Source organism: Platalea leucorodia (assembly GCF_965183815.1).
Source record: "Platalea leucorodia genome assembly, chromosome: 8".
In the NCBI taxonomy this organism is placed as follows: Eukaryota; Metazoa; Chordata; class Aves; order Pelecaniformes; family Threskiornithidae; genus Platalea; species Platalea leucorodia.
This window is the reverse complement of record NC_138830.1, coordinates 45,433,013-45,453,178: the sequence shown is the minus strand read 5'-3', so window position 1 is coordinate 45,453,178 and position 20,166 is coordinate 45,433,013. Positions and strand designations below refer to the sequence as shown.

At 36.4% G+C, this 20,166-nt stretch overlaps 1 protein-coding gene across 1 annotated transcript in view; it reads right to left on the bottom strand.

Annotated features, from left to right (window-relative positions):
• The window catches only part of TDRD12 (tudor domain containing 12), a gene marked incomplete at both ends in the record, with an annotated part of 35,950 nt that overhangs the window by 5,538 nt on the left and 10,246 nt on the right, over positions 1-20,166 (bottom strand). The window contains 16 exons of the mRNA XM_082319073.1: positions 111-280; positions 2,463-2,555; positions 3,092-3,302; positions 3,598-3,785; positions 5,822-5,921; positions 6,670-6,890; positions 6,988-7,121; positions 7,999-8,116; positions 9,948-10,076; positions 11,164-11,355; positions 13,085-13,212; positions 15,096-15,249; positions 15,946-16,131; positions 16,511-16,615; positions 17,754-17,814; positions 18,567-18,625. Coding sequence (XP_082175199.1) covers positions 111-280; positions 2,463-2,555; positions 3,092-3,302; positions 3,598-3,785; positions 5,822-5,921; positions 6,670-6,890; positions 6,988-7,121; positions 7,999-8,116; positions 9,948-10,076; positions 11,164-11,355; positions 13,085-13,212; positions 15,096-15,249; positions 15,946-16,131; positions 16,511-16,615; positions 17,754-17,814; positions 18,567-18,625 — 2,249 coding nt within the window. The remainder of the gene's footprint in view (positions 1-110; positions 281-2,462; positions 2,556-3,091; positions 3,303-3,597; positions 3,786-5,821; positions 5,922-6,669; positions 6,891-6,987; positions 7,122-7,998; positions 8,117-9,947; positions 10,077-11,163; positions 11,356-13,084; positions 13,213-15,095; positions 15,250-15,945; positions 16,132-16,510; positions 16,616-17,753; positions 17,815-18,566; positions 18,626-20,166) is intronic.

Here is a 20,166-nt window from a genome sequence, read left to right as displayed (position 1 = left end):
ATGAAAATCACATTCAGTACTATTAATCATGAAAATATCCAGTTAAAATTAAATACTAGAATTCTTTTCCTAGTAAAGTATATGCTGAAAAAAACGTTGTGAACACTTACAAAGGCTCCAATTTCTTTGCATGATCTAATACCTTCACGTGTCCGCACAACTTCTGAAGTTGCATTATATGTTCTGGATTGTCAGTTCCCAGACCCGTAGACAAAATCTCAGATCGAACGTTGTATTCATTGACAGACATCTTCAAATCTGAAAGCCTGGTAACCCGGACCTTGAATTACAAAACATACTAAATGGAAACCATAGTTCATAAATGGCCTCTCTCCAACTCTAAGCGGTTCTTTAAACTTTAAACGTCTCCCATTTATTTATATCTCTAAGCAATTCACTTTCTCTGACTTTCAAACAGGAACCTACCCATGTTTAATTGTTTTCGAAGTATCGCCATCTTTTTCATCATAACAGCTTAAGTAACTAGTAGCTAGTCCCACCTAACAGAACCAAGATGGCAATGAAGTAAACAATCCTAGCCCCGATTACACAAACTACAGCCAAAATACAAACCACATAGTTAGAATAATTTCTAGACCCAAATAACAATAAAACTGCTGGGGGGACACACATACACAGTAAGAAAAACCCTAAACAAAAAAAAGGATAGAAATCAGAGAAAGGTTGACATACGTCATATGGGAAAGGAAGCTACTAAGAGAATCACTTCCAGATCATCTTCTCTTTCCATTTTATTTTTCAGCTGACTGAATGGTCAGATGGAAAACATAGCATGATACATTCCAAAGCACAGGAATAATTTACTGTACTCTTTGGCAGGACCAAGCAGCCACAAGAGGCACATCGCGATCCTGAGGTATAGGGAGGCCCTTCTGATGAACTTGTCCAGACCATTAAAAAAACCCAACACGCCTCACCCCCCCCCAAAAAAAAACCCACACCAAAACCCCTTAACTTGCAAGCTACCTTTGATAACAATTCTTCACAGAACTCATAAAATGAAGTTATTTCTTCACAGACATCATAAAAATGCAACTAGCTTCTTCATGCCATTAGTAAAGGCTTAAAAAGCACCGGATTTTTTGTCCCTTGATACAACTGTCAGAATAGATTCCTGCCTTTCAAAAAAACTCCTTTCAAGTGAAACACAGCCCTAAGGCAATCCGCTACCTGCAAAGTTTTGGAAGAATAGGAGAATACTCAGAGGAAGCATCATCACATGGATGACAAACTCTCTACCTTGTCCCTAGCTATCACCTTCCAGTCAGCACTACCAACAGGAATACTTGGTTCAGGCCAGTACTGCCTTTCTCACAGGCCAGGGAACTGACAGAAGAACAATACAAACATGGCACTAACCATAACATTTTAATTTCAGGAAAACCTAAAAAGTAAACTCTGAGAGAACCGATAATTAAAGCACTTTCATCACATGTCTGAAATGACTGCAATGAGAAGATGTAAAAGAAAAAAAAAAAAAGAAGAGAAATCTTAATATCTGAAAGGTCAGAATCACAGTCTTCATATCCAATTGATGGTTGGTTACAGGTCCTCTTTTGAATGCTGACAGAAAGAAATTCAGTTTATGAAGAAAAACTCAGTACTATGCATTAACACTCCACAAGACCGAGAATTCTTCTAGATGTTAGTGTAAGTAAATTTGTAAAAAAATCCAAGAACAAGAGCACCCATGCTTCCTATTCTGATCAAGAAAACTAAGGAAAAAAGCTTAAAAGTGTTTTTTAATTTGCAGAAAAATTTAGAATAAAACTGACTACAAACTAGTGCAAGAACAATAAAAGACAGCAAAGACTTAGAAATATAAACAGAATAAACTGAGTGTAATAGAAGAGGTCCTATGTGTCAGCAAACGATCTTGGAGGATCAAAGTTTCATTCTTTCAGAGTAATGTGTGATGCACTACAGAATAGATTTTACAAGACAAAACCCAAAAACCTACCTAGTAATTCCAAAATATACTTTTGTTATTAACTTTGTGGAATAGCCTGGACGACATTTATGATTAATTTGGTGCTCTGTTACTGGTGCGTATGCAGCTCTCCAGATTTAAAGTTCAAGTTTTATTCAGTCATGTATTCCATCTATATACAAGCATACATATTTATCACAGAATGGTTGAGGTCGGAAGGGATCCCTGGAGGTCATCTGGTCCAACCGCTCTGCTCAAGCAGGGTCACCTAGAGCCAGCTGCTCAGGACCATATTCTGATTGCTTCGGAGTCTCTCTAAGGATGGAGACTCTACAACCTCTGAGCAACCTGTTCCAGTGCTCAGACACCACAGTAAATTAACGAACAGTATTATACGAATACCACGTAGAATAAAATGAAAACAGGAACGGACAGAAGGAAAAAGAAGAATGGGTGCTCTTGTTATAAAGGAGTTTACAAATATTTTGTAATGCTACAATTCTATACCTACCATTGGGTCAACCCAAGCTGTATTTCCCAAGGTATGTACTATTTTTGCTTCATGTAGTTTTCCTTTAATTTTGTGATGAATATAATTAGTTACCTAGGAAAAACAAATTTTCACTGCACTTGAGATGTATACCAACATAACTTTACAGTTAATTACAATGAAACAATCTTCTGAACTTAACAATGAAAAGCATACTCCATAAATAAAAAACGTTTTGAGTAAACTAGTGAAATACTCCAACTTTACTGTAGGTTAAAATAGTACTAGCCTTTAAGGAAGGAGCTTTCCTTAATGGAAGAATACTCAAACACAGGTCAATTTACAGAGGCTGCCCTTCCCCGTTACTCCTCACGGATTCAAAAGCAGCAATAACTTGTTCTGGAAGAAGCCATTTAAATCACAGAAGAAAATCCCATAAATTTCACTTTATTATTTTTGTAGGAAAACAAACAAGAAAACTGACTTCTTAGACTCTGGCCCAATAGCAGATATTTATTGGCAATACTAATAAGCAATGAAATTTGATAACTAAATTTGCAGTTCATAACTGTTTTCTTGTAGAAAATAACACACAGAGAGAAGTTAAAGAACTAAAAAGGAAACACTAAGGGAAACCTGGTAAATATTACCTTTGGGTTCCATTCAATTTCATTATCAATGGGTTTCACTCTACAAACTACAAATTCCACAGCCTGAGGTGGCAGACACTGAAACCGTGCAGGTAAGTGAAGCAGTTGATAGCTCTGAACTTGACTTGTTCTGCCTTCATCTATGTATTTAATTTTGATGTTAAAAAACACATTTTCCTCCTCTTTTGGGGAAATCTCTACCACCTGAACCCTTCATACAGCAGGAGAGGAAACACAGCATTATTATTCATATTATCAGTTACAAGAAATTTTTTAATCTACTCGTTTTAAAAAAAATGATATTCTCATAGCAAAATATCTAACTGTGTGCACACGTGGGTAGTCATTCTGTTTTCCATTAAGTAACTTAAAGAGTATGTAATAGCTTTTTAAAGAATGATTTGAAAAGCAGTGATTTTTTGCTGATTTTGGGGGTGGGTTGACTTTTTTTTTTTAAGCAGTGAAAGTTTTAAGTTACTTTGTATAAAAAAACCCAACATTTTTACCTGTGAAAAAGTGTCTTCTCACAGAATCCATACAACGCTAGCTTTTCCACATTTTTAACAGAAATTTTATTACTAGGTTTCTTAAAATACTCATTCATTTCTTCAGCAAGAATTGTATATTGGTCCTTTTGTTTATCTACTATTCGACCGAAGTAGTTTGTTGCATTTACAATGTGGAGAGGCAGTATCTGAAAGCATAAAATACATTAGAAAAAAGGAAGACTGGATGATTTCTTAAATTAATGAAATGTAACCTTTCATATTCAAGATCACCTAACTCTTTCCAGCCCTAAGAGGTGACAGAGATGCTGCTACATACACACATTTCAGAAGATTATGATTCAAATTATTCATCAGACTATGAATAATACTAATTGCCCATAGTCCAGTCAACAGTGGACAGAAATTTATAAAGCAAGAACTGTTAGGTCTCAGTTGGCAGTACTCCACTTAAATGAACACCAGTGAACTATACTATTACCTGCCAAGCTACTAACCACTAAGGCATTCCACACCATTCAAGCTTAATTCTAAGTGTTCTCCAACCTTACAGTGAGTTTTAGAAGAACTGACTGGGGAAGCACAAGGCCTTCACTCTTTTTTGCACTAAAATTACTTACATGAAAAACTATGAATATACTACTATCAACACCAATGCATAAAATGCTGGGTGTATTCCGTCCAAAGGGTCATGCCAGGCAGAAGTACCGAGATACAGCTGGGTGTATGACGCTAGACAGGATAGTAGGGGGACCAGAAAGGTAATTTCCACTTAATAAAAATCCTAAACAAGCACAATGCGACTTGAGGTTCTTAAAGGAAGGAACCATTATACTGGGTTCCAAGCAAAAAAGAAAGTGAATACTTAATCAAAGTGATAACTGGTTTATAAGACAGACACCCAGGCTCTGTAGTCAGTAGAAGCAGATGAGGAAATGGAAGAGGCCACAACTGCAGTCTTGAAGGCACCACAGGCAAGTGCAAGTTTCTCATAGAAGTGACACGAAATCTGTCAACTAAATGCAGCAAATCCATCCGGCACTAAAACCAGACACATGTAGGTTGTTCAAGGGTTTGAACTCATACCTACCAACAAAACCTTATTTATTAGGCAGAAACGGAGCGACACCAAAGAATTCACCCAGTTGTCCTTATTTTCTGTTCTCATAACCTATGACTTTTGTGAATGGATAACACCCATTAACTGCATGACCTGAAGGCACCTGAATTCTGGAAGAGACAGGACAGGAATAAGGTGGAAGCAGCTCATCCAAAAGGAAGTCATCCAGCACTTTCTAGATGCAAGTGCTAACTCTGGAAGGAAGCACCAATGTCTACACACTTGCCCTCAGCAATCAACATCCAACAAGGAGACGAGAGAGACTGTGCAATACTGTTGTATGGGAAGACACTCCAGTATAGAAGTGACAGAAAAGCCAGGTGAATGGAGCTGGAGATACAAACTCTTACTGGGATGTGAAGAACCACCATAGCAAAGTCAACCCAGTAACCATGAAGGTTTCATGACTGTGAAACCATTAGAGAAAAAAAAAAAGTCCAATCAGAACACCACGCTGTATCAAAATGGTTTTCAAAAAGCACTGACATCTTAGTAGGTATAACTGATAACATCTAGAAGATAAGGGAGAAGCTGTATCCCATTTTCTGTGGCTACTGCAAATGAAAATACTAGTTTCAAATGACAAGACCAGAATATGCTCATTTTTCAGCAAGCTTGCACAAACTTGTCAGCTAAGAAAAAATCCTCACTTTCAATAAAACATGCATCATCTTCCACTTCAACTTTTTGTCAGTACAAAAGATTAATTTGTATTTCATCTACAATAAATATAATTGAAGTTTATAGGAACTTTAACCTTTGTTAATTTCAGTATATGGTCTCAATTTATAGCGGGAAGGAACAAACAGAACATAAGCCCTCTTCCCATAGAATGGGAATATTCAATGCAGAGAAAATCTGAGGTAAACTCAGAATCACCTGCAAAACAACTTTAATTCAAGCTCAGGATTATGGGAAAATCTGGCACACTTATGTATGCAAAGGAGAGAGGAAAAAAGCTAAAAAATAACAAATATGCAAGAGATATAGTATACATACTACAGTAACACTAATGTAATACAAAAAAAATAAGTAATACGCCAAGTAGCTATTTAAGACCTGTCTTCTTGGTACCCAAACCCAAGGTAAGTAATAACAACTTACTGTCACACATCCAGGTGTTGGTATAATTTTAGCTGGTACGTTCTGGGGCACGTCTATTTGTAAATTAATTTGATGACGATCTGGACACTCTATTCTATTCCTATGTATTAAGAAAATGGTTTCAGAAAAAAGCCCTTTGTTTTCAGTTGTAAACTATTTTGATGTGACTTACGACAGCTTTAACACTAAAATTTCATCAGCCCTCAATATTAAATTTCTGCCTCAAATAGCACCAATGACTCTGGGGGTTAGACAGAAACAGCCAAAAAGCTCTTGGTGGAAAAGTTTGTACAACAAAACAAAAAGCACCAGAAAACTTGTTTCAGAGGGAAACAAACACTAATATTGAATTTTTTGTTACTTGCAGCAACAGCTATCTACCCTACAAGTCACACCTGAGAGCACTTCAGCTTCTTCCTTCAGGCACTACTTACAATCCGGTTACACACAGCTCAGAGAACACATCATCTACTTACCCATTTTGGAAGGACAGGAGACAATAGGCAAGAGTAAAACACAACCTTGTGTAATTATGGTTAGAATACTAATCAAAACAATGGCTTAAAGTTGCCTCGAGTACATCTAGGCAGGAGTTATAATTATGCTACTATGTCAGACTATGTATGATTGGTCTCTGTAACATTAATATTTTTGTTTTCATAGAAGTACCTAAGGAGAATGAAACACATGCAACAGTGAATAGAAAAAAAAAATCATGAGTAAAACCTGGTTTGAATAGAAGTATTCAACAGGATAATTCATCAAGGAAGTAGAAGCAGTCATCACTCAGGGCATACAATGCCTTCCTGCATGAGTATGGGTGTCAAGAAAACTTGGTATTTCCTTACTTGCAAATCCCAAATGTTTTAAGATAAGCACACAGTGGCCTTGAAAATTTCTTATCTTCTTCAGCTTCTAGCATCTTGGCAGCAAACTCATGCAGTTCTGGTGGAATTTCAGCTTCTGCATGCTGCAAATAGCGCAGGATCCCAAGTGCATGACATGCACTGTTTTCTGTTAGTAGAATGACTGACCTTGCCTTTGTATATTCCTGATCTACAGAAGAACCCTAAAGAAACCATAAAATATATATATTTTAAAAGCTTTTATGTGTTCACCACTTAATAATCAAATGTAATACTAACCCATTAAAGATTTACTCAAACCTTTATCACATTGCAGAAGTTGTCAGACATGCTGTGTAGACGCTGACCAAAGATTCTTGGAGAAGGAAAACTGAAATGTACCACACAAGTTGCATCTGTAATTCCCAAAGACTGCATGCAGTCATCTGTTAAAACTAAGCACATGTTTTATACATACATAACTGTAATACTTCAAGCATGTGAAGTATTACACCACATTAGCAATGGCTGTTTCCTTCTCCCCACCCACTGACTTAAGAAAAAGGTCTTTTCCCAATACACTTACATAAGGCATTATATTTCTTCAGTCAATACACTTCATAAGCATATGGCAGAAACAGCGTTTCACATTAGCCTCTAATAATCTAGCATAACTCTGTATCTCATATCAGTATCACACAACAAACAGAATTGCCCACAGCCAAGTACTTCACAAGAATAAGATAGCAAACACTTGAAGTAATGCAGGAACGCTAACACCTTTGTGTGAACCTACAAAGCAGATGTAATTAAATCCATCTTCCTGCTTTTGATGTACAAAATGGAAAAAATTAAGTTTGAAACTGGGTAAGAGCCTTCGCTACTGCAAACAACTTGAAAAATAAAACTCTACCAGAACATATGGGAAATGATTACAATAAGTCTTTGGAGTTTCTAAATTATTTCAAACTGAAAATATCCTCTGTAGTAGGAAACAATTGTGAAATCACAGAAATTCTCTGAAAGTACTAGTAGTTCTTTTAACTAATGCATCAAAACCCCCCCTCCTTTATGTTCCTTCTAATAAGTAAGGTTTTCCCTTGCAGCAGTTAACATAGGCATCCAGGAACAACAACAACAACAACAACAACAACAACAACAACAACAAGAAAAATGACTAGCTGTAGCACTAATGAGTAAAGGGATAACTAGAAAGAATTCATAGGCAACTGATCCTGTAGAAGTGATGAGATAACCTAGTATAAATATTTAGTGTAGAACATGAGTCACCATGAAAACATAATCACAAGTAGACAAAAAGAAAATACTCACCTAACACAACATGAGTGCCAGAACTATACTTTTTTGTCCACTGCTCTAAGATATACTTGAAGTTAAACTCGCTCTCTTTATGCATTTTCAAGGAAAATATTGAATTGCTCTTCAGTGCCTGGATGACAAAGTAAAAAGCTATAGGTTTTTCCAATATAGCAATACTTGCTCTAAAGAACTCTAATAAATAGTATATCTTATTAGTATCTAGCATATCTTAGCTACTGGAAAGACAGTCAAGGGAAAGAGTTGAGGAAATTTAGATTGCTTATATAAAAAAAAAAAAAGAAAGTTGAGATTATGGAGATTAAGTTTATTAATTTCCTGTACAAAAAGAAAACTAATAAAGCTCAGGTTCCTATGGATTAATACATTAAACAGATGTTTAAGAAAGTACAAATTCCATTTGAAGCTTTTCCCACCATTAAGATGTCCTCTCTATTCTAAGTCGATTCTATCATCTAACAACATGCAGGCTCAAGTTTCAGTCTCAGAAAAAGCACTAAGAACCCCTCACTGATCTACCCATACTTAACTTGCATGAATGTAGCATTCTCAAAAGGCTTTATGTATTTGTCAAGTTCAAGGTTCACAAATTAATCACTACAAAAGCCTTGGTTATTTGGTAAACTGAGATGTCTAATGAACTAAGTTAACACTTAAAATATTTTTGTAGACCATTTAAGATATTTGGTGTACACCAGGATTACTAGAAACAGGTTCAATGATTCTTTAGCATCAATAAACGCTCTTCCTTTAAGCGGTGGTGGGGTTAGTTTCAATACGCTTGAAGAGATTAACCCTCATATATTCAAGGAAAACGTGTTAGAAAGGCACGAGATAAAACCAGATTTACTTCCATTAACAATCGTCAAAGATTAAACATTCCAGATACACTAACGTTTACCTAAGAAGAATCCTTTAAGTATCTCAGGATCTATTCCAGCTTCTGGAAGGGAATACATTCCCATGTTTCAGGGCTGACATATCTCTTCCTATGACATCTGAACAACCCAGCCACACATCCTTTTGCCATCCCATCCTTGAAGCTATCACTAAAGGTTTTAATTCTAATATCCTCATAGCTGGCCTCCTTTAGCAATATCATCCCCACCATCCACATCACCCTATCCAGGCTTAACAGAACTGCTGCCCATCTCTTGCTTCCCAGTCAAATCAGATTGCACTCCTCTTACTTCATGCTGTTGGAGGATGAGCAAAGAGACAATGCAAGTACAGAAGAGATTTTTCTATTGCTTGTTCTATTTTCTATTGTTATTATATATATTCATTGCTATAATATCTGAAGAAAGAACTACTGCAGGAAAACTCCTTCTTAGTCTCCACCTCTGAAATGGTGAGTATACAATCGCACAAAAAAGGTGGGACACTGGAGCACGTTCTATTGCAGGTAACTCTGAAGCAGTTTTATGCCAGTTTTTAAGAAAATACATATTAAGCATGCTATCTTCCTGCCATGCCCTATGGCTTGAAGCTTAACTAAATTGTGGTAGGACTTTCACAGGATGACAGATGATGTTTCTTTCAAATCAGAGAAACAGCCTTCTACAATTTCAACTACTCCAGAGTAGAAAGCAACAGAACAGAACTTCTTAACACAGTGGCTTAAGTTTTCTCCCTCCATACCACTCCTGGAAACTGTAAAAAATAAAACTAAAAAAACTGACAGAACTTTTACTGGAAAAAAGCCAGTTTGATTCAACTCAAAGTTCTAACCTGACAGACAGAACACAGTTAAGAATTTAGTAATGAATATCAGTTAGGCTTTCTTCTAGTTGGCAGAAGAGCGGGGTTGGGACTATTTTTAGCAGAAATAAGTAACTTCCAAATTCACACTCCTTTATTCTCAGAAGCCAAGATATTTCAGTTTGTCATACCTTAACAATTAAAAAAAGCACTTCTTTATGTAACTTTAAATACTTTCTTACTTTATGAACCATTTCTGCTTCATTTACTGAATCAGTGAATACCAGCACCTTCTGAAGATTATTGTGAGTAAAATCCAGTATTTTGAGTAACACAGCAGTCCTCTCGCTGTTCGTGCAAGGTCGCACAACCTAGAAGTAGATACAAAGCAGAGGGCTGATAATTCATGTCATCTATACATATTTTACTATAGAATTCTTCCTTTCAATAAGCACTAAGCATTGTTATATAATACCAAAGAGAATCCAGTAAATGGTAGCTCCGGTAAGTGGCAGGTCTTCCGTTAAACTTACAGAAGATACAATTCCCACAGAAGGTATGCATTTAGGACAGCTTCCAGAAGCATAATTAAAATCCCACATTAAGACTTTTCATTCATTTAATTTTAGGTGACTTATCAATCTTTAAGTTTGGCATTTTCAAGTACCACTAAAAAAGCTTCACACTCCAAAAGCATACCGTACCACTCTTAAATACTCTTAATAACTAAAGCATCATAACACTGACATTTTCAGTCCTGCCAAACCATTAATTAGACTTCTCACAAAAAGTGTTGGTTTTTTCAGTTTTGTGTCAGGCTCAGAATATGTAGTCTTCAAGATTTCCCAACATTCTCAATCCTCAAATTATTCCATTTTGAGATACAGAAGAATTCAGATCATACTTAAAACATTTTGTATTATTCTTAAGGGCTACACCACATTGACTGGAAATTAAATGAGAAGACATCTAAGAACATGTAGTTACTTTCTGGAAATTTTAGGACAAATTAAGTTTTGTATTGTGTGGCACACAGCACTAGAACAATTATTTTACTAGCTCTGTCTTGGGATAACTTACCTTGTAGTTCTGCCACTCACAATTAACAGCAGCAAAACCACTCTGATAAAATTCTGGTCACAAACTATACCATTTGCAAATACATCACATAAAATTCAGATTCATTTGCACTAACAGTGAAATACTCGAGGGAGTATCTTCACCTCAGTCCTACAAAGCAAGGTAAAAGACCTTCAGCTCATTCAGTGATTAACTTGCACAGGTCCTCTAAGAGTCACTGCAGTTCATACACGGGAGGTGCACTTGAACAGTCTGAGTTAGGATTGTAGCACTACCCAATTAAAATAAACCATCAGCAGCCACATATACTGACCTTGATCAGTAAAAACAGCAAAATATCTCAGTAAAGAAATAGTGACATCATCCCCAAATTTCTACCTGTTGCACATCTCCGTAGATAGAAGCTTCTTCCATAGCTGTTATCACAATGTAAGGATCGTTCATGAACTCCTTTATCAAGTGTGCTATGTGTTTATTCCAACGAGTTCCAATAGCAATAATTTGATGCGGTGAATACTCCCACTCTTCAGAAATAATGGCTTTCTTGAAACAATCTAATATAGCAAAAACCTATAAAGAAAAAAAAAGAAATTTTTTTTCTATCCTCTTATCCTAGTCCAATGAGCAGGTAACAATAGTGAAAAGTACACTGTTTCAGCAGTTTTTTCCAGTCACAAAAACACCCACCACAGCAAAACACAAATTTCACATTCCAAAACAAAGTGTTTGGTTTGTGCACTTTTATCTTATTATTCAAATGACTTCTGAAGCAAGAAGAAAGCAACAGGACAGCATGAGGGAACAGCATGTGTGGGCACACAGGATCATAACGCAGGATTCTGCCCAGAGAAGATGGAAATCTCAGGAAAAGGATCTGTTCAAATCTGAAAAATACTAAGCCTAGGCAAAAGTAGATCCAAGAGGTCAGAGGCTGTCAGCAAAAACCAGGAGGTAAGAAGAAGATAAGGCCAAGCTGCCAATACAGTAATTTAGGAAAAAAAAGGGGGGGGGGGGTGTTTTGCCATAAAACCATTTATTAAAAATAAAAATCACTAAGACAGAATGACTATAATCCTGAGGACATCACCTTACATAAGTGACAAGCAGTCCAGTTGTGGAACAATATCAGGATTTCTGGCAAAGCACTACCATACTAAGAAGTATTCGAGGGCTCCGGCACAGTTCTAAGAGATCTCTCTCAACCTGGCACTAAACTTACCCATAGCAGCAATATTATTAACAATATAACGTTTCTGTAACACAATGCTTTAGAAGAGTTATCGTACTCCAATATTATCAAATGATCACTTCCATCTGAAAGAGCATCTCTTCTTTTTTCTATTCAAGGCTGATGCTTTTGAAAAGCTGAGAAGATCCTACAAAAATGGCAGATACATGCGCAGTATTTCACAAACTACCTTCCCCACAATCTTCATCGGGATTATCCCTGCACTCCGTCTCAAGACATACAGGAACACAACAGAAAGAACAGCCTGAACAGAAAGAAGGAATATCCCACTGGACAAGGATGATATTTTGTCTCATTTATGACTTAAATGTGCCTTTGTAGCAGCAAATCTCAACAGCTTCACATATAGCAAATGAGGCAATCTATCTCCACTAAGAAGTTTCTCTAGGTTTTCACAGTCAGAAACATGGCCCTTTAGTCTTACCACCAAATTTTAAACAGATAATAAGATTTTTTTTTTTTTAAATCATTAACTATGACAGTGAAAAAAGGTGTGTAAGCTGTTTTTTGCATACTGATGATGTAATATGCTGTAATACTAACAGAAAGCATTTGTCCTACGAAGCCTCAAAGCAGCAATAAAAAAAAAAAATGGAATTTTCTCAAACTTGAGTTGTAAGTCATCACTTTAAAACTGATACAATATATTAATCCCTGTCAACATGGAACTTAATGCTGTTCCTCTTCCAAGATTCTTTGAGTTGGGATCAGCTTCTCCTTTTGCTTGCACTATCATTTAAGCCCAAGGGAAGTTTTTATAATTGCTTCCAAGACTATTTGATCATTTACTTCTGCCTTTCATTCTACAGAGACTGAGGAGCTTACCAATAAAGACAGTTCTTGAACTGAAGCTGTTCCAACAGCACTGATAAGAGGGAAAAGGAAGTTCCATACAGACAGATGATGCAAGTCTTTAAAGTAGATTAAAGACCCCTACACTGAAACTATTGCTACCAAGTTGAAAAAAAATGCAAGTCCTTGGGAAACCATCTACGGCAAAGGAAGACAGCACAATGGAGCAGGAGCTTAGAACAGGACAAGACCATTTACCTGTTCAGTAGCGTCAGAGAACAGTACCTCAATTTCATCAAGAACAAGATGGCAAAGTCTACAAAATAATAAACTGTGATGTTCAAACAGTCTCAGGAGGCTATACGGTGTAGTCACGATTACTTCACCTACAAGTAGGAAGAAAAGACTGTTAACATTAACTTATAACTTGAAAGAATATTAATAAGACACCACAAGACATGGTAGTTTTATTAAAAAGGCCACATTTGCATTTCAGAGGCATCACCTTGAAGTTGTGGGGGCTGTTTTGGTTGGTTTTGGGTGGGTTTTTTCATTATTTATTTATTTTTTTAATAGAGAACACTGAACTCCATTTTCTGACTTCTGGTCAACAGTTATTTTTAGTTTGCTTGTACTTTTCTACCCCTGCATGTCTTCAAGACCTGAGTGGGTGAAACTCTGAGTTTTTGAAAGAGTGAAAGGTCTGAATGTTAACAAGTTTGCAAAGCAGGATGCCATTTCATTTTGTAAATGGAAGTAGGTAAGAACTTCAGAACCAGATAGACAGACAGAAGGTAAATATTTAAATACATGCAAGAGCAGCCCTTAGGAAAGTTCAGTTTTAAAAATGGAATAAAGCACATATTGCAGCTTAGATATTTACACACATATATATGCGTGTGTGTGTATATGTATCTATTTATATAAATAAAAACACAACGATCTTAATCTCTGCAAATATACCAACAGCTCTACCAATAAAAGATCCAAATTCATCCACCAGGCTTTTAAACTTGAATGACGGATGTAAGAATACAAACTGCTGAAACAGAAGTTTTACACAGTCCTTCATGGTTTTATCCATATTTCTTGTTTCCTTGGCAAAAAGAGCCACTTTTAAAAATACAGTTATCAATTAAGGCTTAACAAAAAGACCAAACAAAAATAGTAAAACGAAGTGTTTAAGTAAATACTCTTAAGTGGGGCGAGTTGCCCAACAGCTCTTTTACTACTTTTATGCTTCCTCTTCCCTGCATACTACTCTGCATACTACTGAGGTTATAGGCACAAATTACTTAGAATTTATTGCAATAAGCAAGTTGGAAACCACCATTTAATAAAAAAAAAAATTACTTCCAACTAAAATTTAAGGTGGACATTTATGCAACTTTGTCTGCAGAGAACTATAACCTCCTTTTTAATCCTTCACTTTCCCAATATTCTTTTTAAATTAATAGTAGAGAAGAATCGTGTTAAGCGTATATAAGCTGTAAAGCAGCATCAGACATGTCCCTCAAATTTCTGTCAATTTTAAAAAAATAAAAACCATGTACTTGAAATACTTCTATATTTGTTAAAAATATTTTTGAAGAACATACACATATGCATTACTGTGGTGGACTGACCGAGGCCAGCAACTAGAAGGCACAGAGGTGCTCACTCACTGCCCCCCGCCCCCAGTGGGACAGGGGGGAGAAGAGGAACTGCCAAAGTGAGAAAACGACAGTGTAATAAGTGAAGGAAGGAGAGGGGGAAGTGATGCAAAGGCAACCACTGACAACATCCCACAAACAGACAGCTGCACAGCCACTCACCAGATCATTCCCACCCCTCAAATTTTTATTGCTGAGCATGATACAGTATTGCATATCCCTGTGGTCAGTTTGGGTCAGCTGTCCAGGCTGTGTCCCCTCCCTAGAACTAGATATAAAATCTAGTTCTAAATCAAGAAAGTCCACGATTAATCCTAATTCAGCATGATCTTCACCAAATCCCTACCAGTAATTTAGCTCAAAAATAACTGTTATGGAACTTACAAAAAAGATGATGAAAGTGTAGATATTTTAACAGCTTTAATACCATTTACTGTTAAATAGCGCTACTGAAGCTTCAGGTATCACTACAGAGCTGTAGCATTAAAGAAATAGAAATATCACTTTATAGAAAAAAAAAAAAACTTAAGTATAAATTGCTTCTTTCACAATTTCCTGCAATTAAGGCAGCCCACATTGTTTTCAAGCATAATTAAGAAGATAGAAAGTATTCTTACATCCTCGTATTTTCACATTTCTGGCTTCTTCTTTGTTCTGCCCAAGTATTATCAACATCGGATGAAGCTGTCTGGAGCATCTCTCGTATGCCTTCAGTAGCTCAAAAACAAGTTGTGCCTTCTTCCACCCAGGACATAAAATAAGTGCTAGTGGCTACATGCATATGTACAAAATTTTACACGATAGTATTTGACAAGAGAGTTCAGAATCTTAAGAATTGTACTACTTCAGCATTTCGAGCAAAACCAAAATCTGCAACACAGGCCTTTAAGTACTTTAAAAATGAAGCTTTTAGTACTATATCACCTTCTAAATGCAGATATTACAGACCCAAGGAACCATACACCAGATTACCTGGAGACAAAAAGGATGCATGCAGCAATATACAGTAAAAGGTCCAAAAATTTAACAGAAGCAGGAGCATTTTGTCTTACTTGGGGCTGTACTAGGCAATTTCCAGAGGTCCCTTACAACCTCAATAATTCTATGCTTCGGTGTTCTAATACGAGTGTAGAAAGCGAATTACCATATTTAAAAGAGCTAATACAAATATTAATTTAATGACTACATACGAACCCCTTAAAAACAAACCTTCATCAAGTATTAAAGTGATGTGATATTAACCACTTGTCAGATATTACTTGATAAATAAGTTTTAGACTCCCACATTCATGCAGTCCATCTCCTTAATCCTCTATACAGAGAGCTTACATATACTGGCAAGCATCATGAAGATACACTAAGATCACATTAAATGTATACATTCTAAACATCCACTATCTTCTGGATCATTATTCTACATCTGCACTTTAGAACAGAAAACCTGTTACTACTCTAATATATACATACTCCATTCCTTTTTGGCAAGGCTTTGTAGCAACTTCCCGACTGCAAAAATGTAAGAACTGGTGGAATATATAAAAAAGGATCATTTCCCTGATACGAGATGGCAACTACATCACATCCTCGAGCTACTGGCGGCCAACAGTAAGATTCTGTGAAGTTAGGGCCTAAAAATTTTTTCCGAGTAAGTTCCTACAGAAAGAGAAATTAAGAGTTCCACATGAAAACTGTGTACTTAAACACTAACAAAAGACAAAACAGAACACTGAGCGATTTAAAAGCTTTTGACCCACTACATAATAAATGTCCTTAACACGCAATATTAAAAAAAAAAGTTTTCTGGGCTGAGGAGTTACATTATTGTATTAAAATTCAAATGCCATGACTTGTGGCAGTGGTTGATATACCAGAAGAAATGCGTACAATTCTTACAGCATCTCTCTGAAGCTTCATTTCCTCCTATGCATTCCGCAATCAAAATTAGGTATCACTATAATATTTAGTATCCAAAGTTGGGGTATGATACTAGCCTTAAAAAGATATTCAGTGTAATATATTACATTAGCATTACCTTTTTCAGATCATCAAAAAGTGGTGCTGTTTCCAGAACCGATGATGGCTCAATTTTGTTGCTAAGAAAGACAAAGTTTCTTTCTTCACTAAGATTTTGAAAACTCTGAAACTATATGACAAATAGATGACAAAAGCAATACTTAATAAAAGAGTTTTAGCTTACATATGACTCAAAAGCATTTATTGTATTTGAAAAATGGTATTTTGATGAAAAAACCCAGAGAAATTGTAAATACATTTTAAATATGACTCATACATACCGATAAGTTACACAGACCAGCGGTGAGACAAATACTCATTATTAGTATTTCTTAAAGAAAGATTTATCAAGATTGTCTTAACACAACTGTCTTAAACCACTTAAGAGAATGCACTAGATGTTGTGTGTACAGCTAGCACTCAGTGACAAGAAAATCAAAATACAATTAAAAAAGATGACCAGTAAAATTTGCTGTGGTGGGTTGGCCTCGGCTCACAGCCAAGCACCCACATGGCCACTTGCTCACTTACTCTCCCCTTCCAGAGGGATGGGGAAGAAAAATAGGGAGAGTGAGCATGAAGATTCATGGGTCAAAATAGAGACGGGGTGTTACTTAACAGTTACCGATGCAGGCAAATCAGACTCAACTTTACGTTAACTTAATTTGTTGCCAATTAATATACATGAGTACTGATTTGGTTATTGGGAAACAAAAACAAAGAAACAAACATTTACACACTTCAGAAAAAACACCTTTCCTCTCCCATTCCCAGGCTCAACTTCACTCCAAACTCCTCTGCTCTCCCCTTATAATCAATGCAGGTTACACTCAGTCCCACTGCCGAGGCAATGAGCAGCGCAAGGCAGGGACTGCAGTTGGAACATAGCAGTTTTTCTCTGTTGCTCCTTTCCTCTGCTCCAGTGTGGGTCCTCCACAGACTGAGTCCCTTCAGGTACACCTGCTCCGGCATGGAGCACCTCCCACTCCTCTGACCTTGGCATTGCCTCTGTTTCTCACTTTTTTTTTTTGTTCCCTCCCATGCATTTTTTGCCCTTTCTTAAATATGTTTTCACAGAGGCACCACCAACTTTGCTGGCTGGCTCAGCTTTGGCCTGCAGTGGGTCTTGTTGCGGATGCGGCTGGAATCCTGACCTCCTTCCACAAAAGCCACACCTGCAGCCCCAACACTACCAAAACCTTCCACATATGCACAAGACATTTGCACAAGAGAAGTTAAATGAAAGTTAATGCCTGAAATACCTGTTGGTCATCTTCAATTATGTGTGTCTTCAGAGGATCAGAATTTAAGAACTGCTGAAGCCTGAGAAACATACAAATATTAAATCCAACATAAACGCAAAAGTAAAACGTACGTATACCACCAATATTTCTAAAATGTCATGAAGCAATTCACTCGTGAAATATTTCTGATGTATTACCTATGCCAAGGAGGAAAACCCTCGAACACGAAAGAAGAAATAAAGTACCATTTTGATAATAAAATTTAGTATTAGCTTTTAAGTATCTGAAAATACTCCTAAGGAAAATTTTTTAACAAAGATAATTGGTAGGTTCCTCAACTTTAGAAGAAAATCAGACTGGATTGTAAGAAAAAGGTTTCCTATATTGTTTCATTTTTTGAAACTTTATCTTTGCGTCAGTTAGAAACAGAATTAAAAACCATTCCTTGGGTTTATTACATATGCATCAACTGACATGCAGCATAGTAGAAGTGTTGCATAAATCAATTCATAGTCATATTTCATTAAGTTTGAAAACTTTATAAATCACACTAAGAATAAAATAGAGCAACTTAACATGTTTAGTGTGCAGAAAAAATACTTCCCCATCACTTCCTTGTTGTCAAGCTATTGTTTAGAAAGAACTGTTTTTATTGTTGTCTGGGTAAGTATCAGCAGCTTCAAATTCCCTTCTTCCCCAAAAGCACATGTATCCATCTTCTCTTACCCCCCGCCCCTTTTAGCTGCCTAAGAACAGTAACTGGAAACATACTACAGCTCCTAATTATCTGCTTACATAACCATTTAAAATATTTAACATGCTGCACCATACCTGTCTGTGTGAACGGCTGTATTTTCCTTGAAAGGCAAACCTGGAATTGCTTTGACAATCTATCAAGAAAAGACGAACATATTTTTAGCACTAAAATACTGTTGAAGAGCAACGTTTTAGAAAAATTATTTCTTTAGTCTGTCTTGTTTAAAGTGGTTTTCTTACCTAACTCGAGGATTCTCCAAATATTTTGGAGAATTTTTGTACAAATTGTAAGTTTGCCTGAATAAGGCAACAATTTTGATAAAACAAACTTCAGAAAACTGTCTAACTTGTTACAGAACAGTATGTTCTTTACTAAGAATCAAGCATGTGGCAAGAACATCGTGCACACAAAAGAAAAATTAGTTGATGGTCACATCTCAAACTATAGCCATAACTGGGGAGCTGAGCTAGTATGAACACATACTGATTTGTTTTTAAACATTTTCATTTTTAAAACAAAATTAAGAAAAATCATGGAAAGCCCACACACCACAGACAGAAGGAAAACCAGAAACAGGTTACCCAGATGCACACTTACAAAGACAATGTACATGAACTTAAATTGAAGAACACTGCAAATCCTGCAGGGAGTAACTAGTAGCATATACTGCATCCAGAGTTACTCAAAGCTGACTGGTTCTGAACAGGGGATTTTGTAGTGTTCATCATTAGTCACCAGCAACCAGTAGGCATGATTCGGTCAAAGACTTGCATCACTCAAGCGGCTGGCAAAGGTAATCCAGCTGACTTTGCAGAAGGGTATAAAGGTAATCCTGCTCTGCTTCAGTAACAATCCACACTACTACTTTCATCATCATTCTTTGCAAAATATTTTAATAAGGTACTACAGTTTAAGTTCAGGATTGGTTGTCATCCTTCAATTCTCAGCAGAGCTAGAAAATAACTTCTGTAAAACTCCTTTTTTCCCCTGACCTGACAGAAGTAGTTGTTCCATTGCTGTCATAGAAGCAAATTTGTCCTTTAAAGCATCTAGCAGAAGAGGACATGGAACAGCATACGGGCTCTTCAGAAGAGCAGAGATTGCATACCTCCAACAGTATTTGCCTAGAATCTATCAGTTCATTTTCCTTTCCTCCCATGGACATTGTAATAACCTCCAATTGGGCAATTCACTACACAATTTAACACTCAAGAATGAGCACCGACCTTTTGAAAGTGTTTCAGAAAAGAACAGCAAGAAAAAAAAAAAAAAAAAAAAAAGAGAAAATAGCAAGAAACCAGATTAGATATTTGAAGTATTAAACGACTCAACAAATAAGAAGGGACTCCAATGAATGTTTACCATGGTACAGCATAAGGACTATTTTGTTTTCAGGGAAACATTAAAATGTACGTTTTTATCTACTCGCAAAAGTGTGCAGTGTAGACAGCTATCATCTTCCTAAAAGCAAAGGAGTGCAAAAGGAGGCACAACCTTTTCAAGGACTGCAGTACATTTTGTTTTTTATTTTCTGCAATTTAAACAAAAAAAAAAAAAACAAAAAAAAACCCCCAAAAACCCAAAAAAACCCAAAAAACAAAACAAACAAAAACCTGAAGTAGAATGTTCTTTTTTAACTATATCAAGAATTAGTGCAGTCCCCCAGATCTATGT